The following is an 11,911-nucleotide window of genomic DNA, read 5'->3' as shown; positions in this document are numbered from 1 at the left end:
ATGTAATGAGCTAGTAGTAATAATTATATGAGTAATAAAGTCGTTGTTGTTGAGACTTTTGTTCGGCACGTCCATATAAACATGTTTGAAAATTATTAATTGATAATGTTTATTTTTGTGCGAATGAAAATCAAATATTTTAAGGACGAACAGAGACCCTTTAATTTTTTTAAGATGGGTAAATATTACAACAAAAGTAGATATATTTCACTATTTGGTTGGATACTATGTCAGAGTTTTAACGACAAATCTAACGATTAGAGTCCGAGAAATAGAGGTTGTTGTTTAAACTAATATTACTTCAATTATTGCTAAAAGTTTCTTTTGATCATTTTTTGGGTCCAATTTCGAATTCGAACAAATATTTTCTTCAAAGCTTGACTCGTAGGTAGTATTTGAATTAAATGTTACTTACAGTTAATAATAATAAAATTATATTATTATGTTATAGCTTACATTGTAGTCCGTACAGAGGAACGTTATTTATAATACTGGCAACACCAAGGACAACGTCAGAATGAGGAGAGCATATGACAGTAAGCCGGCCGTAGTAGCGGCAATATTTTGCGTCTCGTTTTTTTATAGCAATGTATATATTTCTATCCTTTCCTCTCTTAAATATTACTGCACTGTCTATAGCTATGTTGTAATCTGTGGAAAAACAAAATAAATTGTTCAGTGTAGGAATTAGTCGTGTGTTGTAGCGATTCATTTTCGTCTTTTTACTTTTTAAGTGAAAATATGACAATATTTGGCAAATTTATTACGTTTGTCGACTATACAGTCTGAACTTTATAAGGAATAATAAATTAGAAAGTTCTATTTTGAAATTTGAATAATTTATTTGGAAGAGTGGAAACTAAACATTGGAAAAATTATAAAAAAGTCCAGATTAAGTGGAAACAGGTTAATTGGTAAGTAAATATTAAATATTATTTGCCTATTATTTTTTTTTAATTAAAACTTCAAGGTCCCACATTATTTATTTTATTATAAAAAAAATTGTGATTGCCATTATAAGTTTTAAGAAAATGATCTGTTTTTTTTTTTATGAATACAAAAATGTAACAGCCTACTTTATGAAGGAAGTAATTATGAGTTAAAATATTTAGAGTTATTCAGTAAAATACAATATTTTAAATAATTAATAAATACAATATTTTTTGTAATTTACCGTAATATATTATAAAGTTCCCTACAAACTAAGTACAGTAACTTGGCCAGTTACAATTTATTCTCTGCTGATATATTAGATCTCTGTAGGAATTGATTTTTAAAGTTCACCTGTTGACTGATTTTTTAAACACTTTGTTTTCCTTTGCTCGGGAAGCATAGCATAATAATATTTGGTATCTAAGGTGACGGTTTATCGTTTTACTGAATGGAAATTATTCTATGATCAGACTGAATTGCGGTGCTGTAACTATATCCCAGTATGGACTGCTGAGTTTTTTAATAAGATTGTAATTTTTTTTACCAAAAATCAATTATTATTGCTTACTTTATTCTTAAATATATTTTTCTATTAAGTGAATGTTTTGTTAACATTATAATATTATGTTGGCTAAAGAAATACCTGACTTTTATGATTCTCATCTGCGGCACAAGATTTGGCAATAAGTAAAATATTGTCAAATAACTCTATGTGTAAAACTTTCATTTTTTGAAAGGAACCACTCTATAAGGTATAACGTTTAAGAAATCTTTGTATATCTTTCTTCCAACAGACATCAAAGTTCATTAATTTATGTATATGTTTAACAGGTGTCATAAAGTTACTTAAAATACAATCAATAACTAAAATAATATATATATATAGTTTGCAATACACATATTAGTTGCAACATCGGAAATAGAGTCTTATGATAATAGTATTAAAGTAGTAATTAAGAGTTTATCATAAAAATATTGTCAGTTGTAACTTTTATAAAACTATTTCCTTAAGACTTAAGACCAACTATTGTTACATCGGCTGTCACGTGCGTCGGTCACGGACCACATTTTTCGGTATACCAACCGCGCTGTAATTTTGTCCATCCTGTTCGTTAATCGTCTTCAATATTACCCGGGTAGGGGCGGGACCTTTTGATTTATTGCCACTAGATCTCCAATACTAATGTTACAAAGCTAACGTAATATTATTTTATGTTATCTCACCACATAATCCTCTTGGTCTGATCGAAATGTTTCAAATTAATGTTGTATCTAAATGAAAAACAAAATTTATGACTTAAAAATAGAACACAAGCTATTATTGCCAGTGCGAATTATTGTTACCAATTTTATTCGTAACGATCTCTACAGAATTTAAAAAACGGTATATTCTATTTTTTTTTTATTTGCGGTTTTAGTTAGCCGACATAAGTCTAATATATACAGTAATTGAAACGTATGAAGGCAGTATATCACCAACACCTGCCCCGTTCTCCTTGACCGCTGAGCGGGATCGTTTGAGCCGTAGGTATTCTAATATAAGTATCATATCGTTTTGTTGGTACTTATAGTTAATTTAACTTTCATTTGTATAACAAAATATTATAACTTTTGTTCTCTGTCAGTTTTGTATAATACTATATAAATCGAAATAGCTCGACTTCATACAATAATTTTTAAATCAAACCCCTAACAAAAACACCTTCCAACTTACTATAACTTAAATACGTACATCATAAAAAAAGTTTTTATAACACCAAAACAAATATTAAATATAAATTGATTGTGATTGTAAATCATTTTTTTATTTTTTACTGTGTTCCTTTGATATAAAAAAAAACAAAAGGAACATATATATTTTGTTTATATAATAATATTATATGATGGCTAAGTATTACCTAAGTCCGTACTTCTTGATGGAGAAATTCCTAACTATATCTACATGTACGGCTATAACGTAATGTATTAATAATGAGGGTCCGGAATCTGTCCGTCCGTTGGCGGTCGTTTTATATACTAATATAAAACCTATTGCTGTTACAATAATACTATTTTAACAGATTTAGACTTTCCTAAACTTTTTTCCTTCGAAAACATGAATTTCACTTGAAAGAGATTTAGTTTTCTTTGGTGGGAGTAATATATTTATACGTTTTATTTGTTGCAAATCATTTGTTTATATTTATTTGCTTTGAAATACTGACGACAGCAAATCTATATATTAAATCTGGAAATGGAATGCTGTACTATTTTTAATCTGTTTAAAATGTTGTTATGTCACTGTTCCATATAAAATATAGTCGTCTGTAGAACTGATACACATTAATTTATAAACAATTTTATTGTTTGTTTGTATGTTCATTGTTTATTTATTGTTTTAATTCATATACGTTTTTATAAACATTTATCACACAATGACTGGCTAATTCCCGCGTCTTTTATACATGTTGTTTTTCTTTATTTACTTAACGTTTTAAATGTTTACTGTTTGCTTTAATCATTTGCATTTTTTTCTGTTTTTTTTTTTTAACTCCCGTATTGTCACTGTCAATTTTGACATTTCACAGTAATAACGTCAGAAAAATTAATCAAATTTTTATGATGACATAAAGTCAACGTTTAAGAATCATTTTCCAAACAAAGTGTTGAACAAAGGCGGCATCTTATCAGCTCCGAGTGACCTCACCTGTTACTTAAGTTACGAAATATAATTTACTGTTCATTATTGATGGTCTATTCCCGTCTTAATGATTAGCGATTTATAATTTTGTAGCAACACAAGAACTCAAATATGAATCGACACTTGTTTGCTTATGTATATTCATATTATTCTGAAACATTTAACGTATGAAGTAAATAACGTTGCTTTAAGAAGTATATAACTTTGTATTTTTTAATATCAGTATATGCAACTTCAGGCGATCGATTGATTTTTAATGAGTATTCTGTAGATCTTATTTAGCGTCAGGCGTCCTTTTAATGAGAATTATTAGTTTGACCACTTTATAAGGTCACAGGAATCATGAACTCATAAATGATGAGGTACCTACTGTAATGTATAATAATGTGTTGGAAATTTTACATACAGGATGCTGTATATTGCAGTGCAGAACTTTAGTATGAATATATGCTGTTTTAAGCTTTGATGATTGACCAAATATTATTGATAAAAAAGACTGTTCTTTTATATATTTTCTGTACCTACTATTTCGTTCTAGTAAGGTATCCAACAGATCCGTTCCGTAGTTTCTGTGATGAACAAACACACATACATACATAATGTTGAAAATTCATAACGAACTTTCGAAGTTAACATTATAAGGATTATCTTTAATGTATTACGAAGTCGTTGCAAAGTCGAGGTAAAATGCTAGTTATTTGGGAGGTTGCGTCCTTCCACGCTAAGAAAAACATTTTAATTTTTAACCCAAAAGGTGTAAGATCCTCTTGTCAATAAGCAAGGAAATTTTGATACTATGTCTTCTTTTCTAAATAAGATACCTAATGGCGTATATACCGATCTTCACGTAACACTTGTAATGGGTTCTGTAGGTAGGTACGTAACACCGTTACGTGTAATCTATCCGACCCATTTGTAACCTTTTGCGGTTATGATGTGTATATGTTGTTTATGAAGCCTCTGCTGTTTGTTTCGACAATAATTTTAACGAACCAGCTCGTTCATCCTCATCTTTAAACATGTAATTTTATTATCCTACAATATTTAATGACACAGTTTTGTAATATTCGTTACATGTGAATGACTAATGTTTGAATGACGTCTGTAATAGTAATAACGTTTGAAGTGTCCGTTTGTGATATTAAAATAACAGCTTTATATTAACTACCCATGGAACAAGTAATATATAATTAAAGTCTCATTATTTCCAAAAAAATTGTCTGTTGGTCTGTGTGTTTGTAACGGCTTATCTCTTAAACGGCTGGACCGACTTCACTAATAGATAACTGATATCATAAGGAATATCTTAGTTTATTATATAGTTAATGTTTAATTTATTCGAGTAATTTAAAAATAACTACAACGAGGAGCGAGTGGCTCACAGCTAGTATTTAATTTAAATGAATCCAATATCCTTAATAATGTTTTTTTTTAATTATAATTATAGCGTCGTGTACAGTTTCAATGTCACACATTGTTGTGAATGTATTCATTGACACGGAGGTGGAATAACTTTGATATTTTCCTTTACTATACAATAATTATATTATAAAATGATTCATGTTATATTATATAAGGTTCAATTAAACATAACAGTTATATCTCTAGATTTTTATGTCTAAACTGTCTCGTCTCTTACAGGGATTTTAAAAAATATATTTTCTAAATAATACCGGCTCTCCCTGTTACTTGTTCCGAGCGGAATATTTAAAATAATTATATGTATTATTAAAAATCAAAGTTGCCCTAAACCTGGCTATATTTACTTGTTAATACATGAGTTGGCTGTTGGTGAAAGTGTCGTCATAATCAGTTCGGCCGTTTCCGTGGCTAGCCGGAACAGAAAGACGGACAAAAATTATAATTTTTTTTACTACAAACGCTACTATTTTTATAAAACTTCAATATACTTCAAGTTTATTTGTATAGAATATAAATAATACAGTATAGTTATAATTTACATTTTTTATTTTTATCAAAATGTTTCCTTTTAGACGAATTATAAAAGTTATAAAAGATAACCTTGAACATGTGGTAATCTAGACTACGCGACACTAGGAAATAGTAAGACTAGACCACTGTTCAGTCTAGGACAACAGCTGACAGGAAAAATAAAGACGTATCATACTGTCTGGGTTCATTGAACTTAATATATGTTATGTAAGGAATGCTAACTATCAGCTGAGCGTACACGGTACGAAATATTATGACAGTTGTTATGTAAATACGAACATCGCCGGGACAACGCTGTTGTATGGCGAAGATGTTATATAGCAATCGACGCTAGTGATTTCAGAGCACGAACATCGGGAGTCGTAACGAAAAGATTCTGAAACATAACACATATGTTGTCATTGCAATCCTTATATATCCATCATGGAGTTTAAGGTTTATTAGTTTTATATATATATTTTTTATAAAACTATACGTATGACCCAGCAGCTGCCGTGTTGTCCCGGACGCTGTCGGCGGCGGCCCGCTCTTAAATAACTTCTTTATGAGAGACAGTTACTATATTGGTGAGATTAAATCCTCCGCGATCTCTCTTACATCGGTTTTCTACACGAAAATATTTTATTTAAAATAAATTACGTTATAATAAACTATATTCGAAGCTGTAAGCAGTTTCTGATGTTTTTCGCAATTCATTATTTCGACCGCAAGATGATTTAATTATTTTATTGGATATTTTTCCAGTCAACGTCTTCAAAGTGTTTAATACCGAACAGAATGCAGGAAAATTGTTTTTACAACGGTTACTTGGAATATTTTAATGGAATTTGGTTGTAAATAATATATATGGAATATATATATATATATATATATAAAAAAAACAAAAACTTTGGTATCTATCTATGTAAATCGAAGTAACGTTATATATTTATCATAGTTTTGTTCTGTAAATTACGGAGACGGTCAGATACTATTTTGAACACACTTGTACTAAACTCCCTATTCAATGATATTTTTGTATTATTTCGGCCAAAGTTTAAACGAGAACGAAAATCTTTTTACGATTTATTCAGTAACCGGGCAGCATCTACTTTCTTTTGTATCACTTAGAAAGTGATCTCGTCTTTATCGTATCCGTTATTTCAACGGATTTTAGAAAATAACAGACCGAGTAAAAGATTTTGATGAATAATTACTACGAGGAGATCACTCGTTTTTTATAATTATGCCTACCTACTCCTGGGTCGCAAGTTCCAGTAACTGTTGAAGCTCCTCTCCCTGCACCGCGATGGACCCTTCACCCGCACGGTGAATCCATGGAATGCTGAGAGGTATCGTCTCTTCGTCTCATAATAATAATTAAAATTATAACTTTATTGTTACGCTCGTCGCAGCCTGGCATCCAGTCTTATCATATGGTGACAGGTATCAAGTAGCCCTCAGCAACGGATGGTAACAGTAACCCAAAACACGTCACCCAACGAACAATGGATCGTACAGTGAGATATGTGTAATAACCGTCTAAACTGACACCAATTAAGGCAACATTTCTACACGGACTGTCATTTTCACATCAGTATACCCAAAAAAAGATATGTTGTCAGATTGTTTACAACAAGTACACGTTTCTATGTATTTTGATATATGTATTCCAATGAATTCTATATTAATATAAATTTTAAAATTGCAATAAATTGAGAGTAGTTCTTTTGGAAACACTTTTACTAAGTATATAAACTAATTACCAGTATCTTTCTCATTGAGTTTTTAGATTAATAACAGAAAAATAATTTACTGTGAAGTCTCGCTATGACTGAAAGGCCGATAGTTAATATATGAATAAAAATATGAAATGATTTTGTCTATAACATATAATATATTTTATATTTACAGTATGTTTGGCATTTCTGTTTTTATACATCTAAGTGAAGACAACACGGTTTTGACTAGTTTAAAACATATATAGGTATAACAAATGCTTTACCTTTAGAATCTCGATTCCAGAAGCTTCTGTAATATGAAGTATACTCAAATATTTCTGATTGTTTATAATTCCAAAAAAAATTTTATTCGGGGTCGATGCTGGCGTTCGTCTTCGGGAAATTATGCAAAAAATAAATTTATCTAAATATATTAAATTTCCGACCGTGACCGACACGCAACGAAACGTTGTAGTATAAGTTTTGTTTGTACGAATTGTTGTAAGTGTACAATGGATGCTGTCAGTCGATCACCTCATTGGAATGTAATAATGTTATTGGAATAATGTTTGATAAAATATTTAATTTGCTGCATGTGAAAATGAATCTTACTATCAAATGTATGTTTTTAGATTTCTCTTTGCAATTGTAACTGTTGGGCTGAAGAGTATTTAACAAGTTGATGTTAAAATGTTGTAACTGTTAATGTTTTCTCTGGCATTATTTGGGTCGTAATAACGTTTGCAATGTTATTTAGTTTCATCAATATGTGAGGATTACCAACCGATTACCACCGTAATTAAAACTACGGTGTTTTTACTGTGTATTTGGTTAAGTCTTATGTGTAGTAAAATTAATACTTTTATACAATGCTAAGAGAACTGACTAAAATGTCTATACCGAATGAGATTGAGCCCATACAGAAAGCCGACCCCAAATAAATTAATCTTAAGACATGTTACCCTAAGAAAAGTTAAGGGTCACCCCTCGTCTTACCCTAAGATACAATCATTGGCTTAGCACAGGGTACAAGGGGTTTCAATATTTCCTTCTTATTTTATGAAGTACTATTCTGTTATAAAAAAAAGCATATAAACCTTGTACTCTGGTCAAAGTTAGTACATAATTCATGGCAATGATATTATCACTATACTCTCATCATCATAGATTTCACTTCAGATAGGTCAGGTTGTCTGACAGAGGTCATCATTAAAATAAGATTATCTGGTCGTATTTCGTTTTATTTTTTCTTATTTACTTGTATTTTCAATTCAGTACAAAAGACAAATAACTTGTTCCAGATGACGGCCTGACAGCAGAACGTCACTACAACATTCCGCTATCGATGAATTACAACGAAGACTGATTTTTCGTAGTTAGCGCACATTCCCGATGATGTTATAGAAGCATCAAAATGTTTAAGTTGCTCGGAGGCCTGAGCGTTTACTTCAAGTACCAGCCCATCAAGACTGACAACGCCGTGTTCAGACTGCACAATGTGTTCACTACGGTTTTATTGCTGACGTGTTCCTTGATCATCACAGCGACCCAGTATGTGGGACAGCCTATCCAGTGTATCGTGGGAGGAGGGCTCCCGGCTCACGTCGTCAACACCTTCTGCTGGATCACCTCCACCTTTACGATGCCCGACGCCTTCGCGAGGGAGGTGAGTTCTTTTTATTCGTAAGTCATCCACCATTATTTTGCAATAAAATTTGCTTGAGACAAAGAAAGAAATACATGTGACCTGTTTCGGATGCACGTCCAGGAAAATGTCGCTGTGATTATCAGTTCCTTGTTGATCTTTACAGAGAGAGAATTGGTGCTTCATCAGTGAATACGTGATTTCATCAGCTTTCTAGAATTCTAGGTTATCTGTTAAATAGTTACGGTACAATGTCTCGTTAAGTTCTGCTAGATGATGTGGGCGCGTCCTAAATAAGTCGCTAATAAGATTTTCGATATTTGCTGTTTTATTAGTTACGTCTGCTTGTTTGTAGTCATGTTTATTAGTAAAGCCTACATTTTACATATAATATTCTACTTTTACTCACGGAAACGCGTTCATCCTAATGTCAATTTAAACCTACATTTTTATCAAACGAGGGCAAAGTTCAATCTTTCGATAAAGCAATCAAGAGGCAATGATTCTATTAAAAAATTACATTCGACTGATGTCCAAATAACGTAATTGTCAGTATGTACGATATTTCAATCAGGTTGAGTAGAATCGACGTCCCTTCCCGTCCTTCATTACGCACCATTCGCTGATATTTCATCATGTCGGACACAATATATAAAATATAATCCTTTTCTCCTTCCTTGAATATTATATAACCTATAGGAGAAAAATTTGTAAGATTATAAACAAGTAGCTGTCACTAAATGTATAGGCATAGTATTCTATACATAGGTACAGTTAACCTAACATAGCGTTTGTCAAAAGTCATGAAACGTCAGCTAGAGTTGGTTGACCAGCTGCTTTCCTTTCAGTTTTGGCACTCCGCCAGCGGCTGGCTATTTTAGCGAGACCCTTTGTTGTATTGAGTATTGTGTCACCGTGTTACATGTTTGTTTATGTGGAGGTTGACATTCGTTTGTTTTTGTTCTTCCGTTATCGTGTCAATGTTTATATTATATTACATCAAGCCAATTTCAGCATATTTGCCCGTTGTCTCGTTGTATGGAAATTTGTAACGCTTTGGTAATTCGACATTTGAATTCTCTCTCTATTAACGCGTGTTATCGTTTTCGGAATCCCGCTGACATATTATAATTGTTAAATAAATTTTACAGTATATTCTGTTGGCAATGAAGTCAGACGGCCGTTTAGGTGATGGTTCTTTATCTGACTTCATTCGACCTTTAATACAAAATGATACAGAGATATTAAATATAATTCCGCCTAATGTACAGTTGGTATCGGCTGGTCGGTTGGGGTCAAAGCAATCAGCGTGACTCGAACCTCAGCCGATTAGTCGAGCTAGGTGCTTGCAATTGAGGAGTAACTGCCCATTTCCTCAATGATGAATGTCCCCAGTACATGGCCCTCTTTAACATCAACAATAGCGGTCCAGGCCGGACTCGCTGGTTAGTTTAGTTTCGTATTCAGCTTTCAAGATAAGATTACATTCCGAGAAAAACGTCAATGACGCTTTGAAATGCAATTTATCAATTCCGAGTTGGTCCTGATATCTGCGAGTTTAAGTGTCTCTTTGTAAGGGGATCTGAATGGTGATTATTGATGATTAAGAGGTCGGCCAGTTATCGATGTCGATGTAAATTGAGATGCAGCATCAGGTCATCAGAGATCGTAATTATGATATCAAATATAAGAGACATTATGCGGTTACTCACTTACATACGTATATATTGATTAAGAGTTTGTTTGGCGACATTTCATTACAAGAGATAGCATTCACTTAGCAATTCCTACTTAAAATATGTATAAAATATTTTAGATGAAAGTTCGATATGTGCTGTGGGATGTATCGATACCTATTAGATTAGAAATTAAATTGATAGTGTTCTGTTTTACTATGTATTATATAAAACAATTATACAGAGCAGATTGTCATTTGATATCTTTGTTTGCGACAGAGCGACAGCTACACACGCTTTAGGTCTGACCGAGTACTCTTTAAGAGTGAAGAAGTAAACCACCCAGATGTAATAAGAATTCGTATTATCTTGTGCGTACTTTTAAAATGAAAATGTCATTTTATTTATGTATCATGGCGAAAAATATGTCTATTGTTAAACAATTGACATTTCCTATAAAGATTCTTACAGCATTATTAATAATAGTTGCGAGGTTGACAGTGCCAGCGGCGGACGAGCACACGAGACGTGATTCATTCATGATTCACATTGCGTATTCGTGACGTTAATTCGTAACTTAATGTCTGGGGGAGTGTCGACCAGATAAAACCTAGAAGCGCTATTAACTTAAGAACTCTCCGTCTAGTCTATTTTCCAAAATATTAAATCTAGATCACTGTTTGTTCCAATCGCACTGCATACAAACGAAACTTTTATATATGTCCCACGCTCATGTTAATACTGACGAAACCATGACGACATCTGCCGCTGGGAGCAATCGTCCGTTCTCGTTACTATTGTCAAATTATTTTATGTCCGCGCCCATTATAACACAGTTCTGTTCAAATTAAATAAATCTGTACCCGTACTACGTGTCCACTGACACACTTTAGTCAGTTACGATAACTTCACTCAAAAATCTTTGCTCACAATGTTATTAATAGTAGTCGGATGAAAACTATAAACTATCTGTGTTGAGTGTGGTCACAAACTTGTGGTAATGATGTTTTACATTCCGTTGGACTTTCAATTTAATGTGTCTTACATGTATGCCTGTGTCACTGTATGTTGTTTTAATGACTTCTTTGGCGAAGACCTCCATCTGGTGATAATCGATGACGTCACAACAATAACAGCGCTATACGGAACTAGATAGTGAGATTACAGCGCCGAAATCGCTTTTTGTTTAAAACCTCTCACATACCGTACGCTTATTTGACGTATATATGACTGAATTTTAATACATATATGTTTTTTAAAAGATATTTTCGACTGGACGTTTCTTCGTATCATTCTGCATTAATATCATAAAATGCTATAAATC

The 11,911-nt window shown here is 32.3% G+C and overlaps 1 protein-coding gene across 1 annotated transcript in view; it reads left to right on the top strand.

Moving 5' to 3' along the window:
- Positions 1 to 661: 661 nt before the first annotated feature.
- LOC116771324 (innexin inx1) overlaps positions 662 to 11,911 on the top strand; it is a 28,806-nt gene continuing 17,556 nt past the window's right edge. The window contains exons 1-2 of the mRNA XM_061527075.1: positions 662 to 914; positions 8,568 to 8,932. Of these exons, the coding sequence (XP_061383059.1) occupies positions 8,681 to 8,932 (252 nt within the window). The 5' untranslated portion in view covers positions 662 to 914; positions 8,568 to 8,680. The remainder of the gene's footprint in view (positions 915 to 8,567; positions 8,933 to 11,911) is intronic.

Source organism: Danaus plexippus (assembly GCF_018135715.1).
Source record: "Danaus plexippus chromosome 3 unlocalized genomic scaffold, MEX_DaPlex mxdp_34, whole genome shotgun sequence".
NCBI lineage: Eukaryota > Metazoa > Arthropoda > Insecta > Lepidoptera > Nymphalidae > Danaus > Danaus plexippus.
The sequence above is the reverse complement of the archived record's forward strand: the minus strand, read 5'-3'. Positions and strand labels throughout refer to the sequence as shown.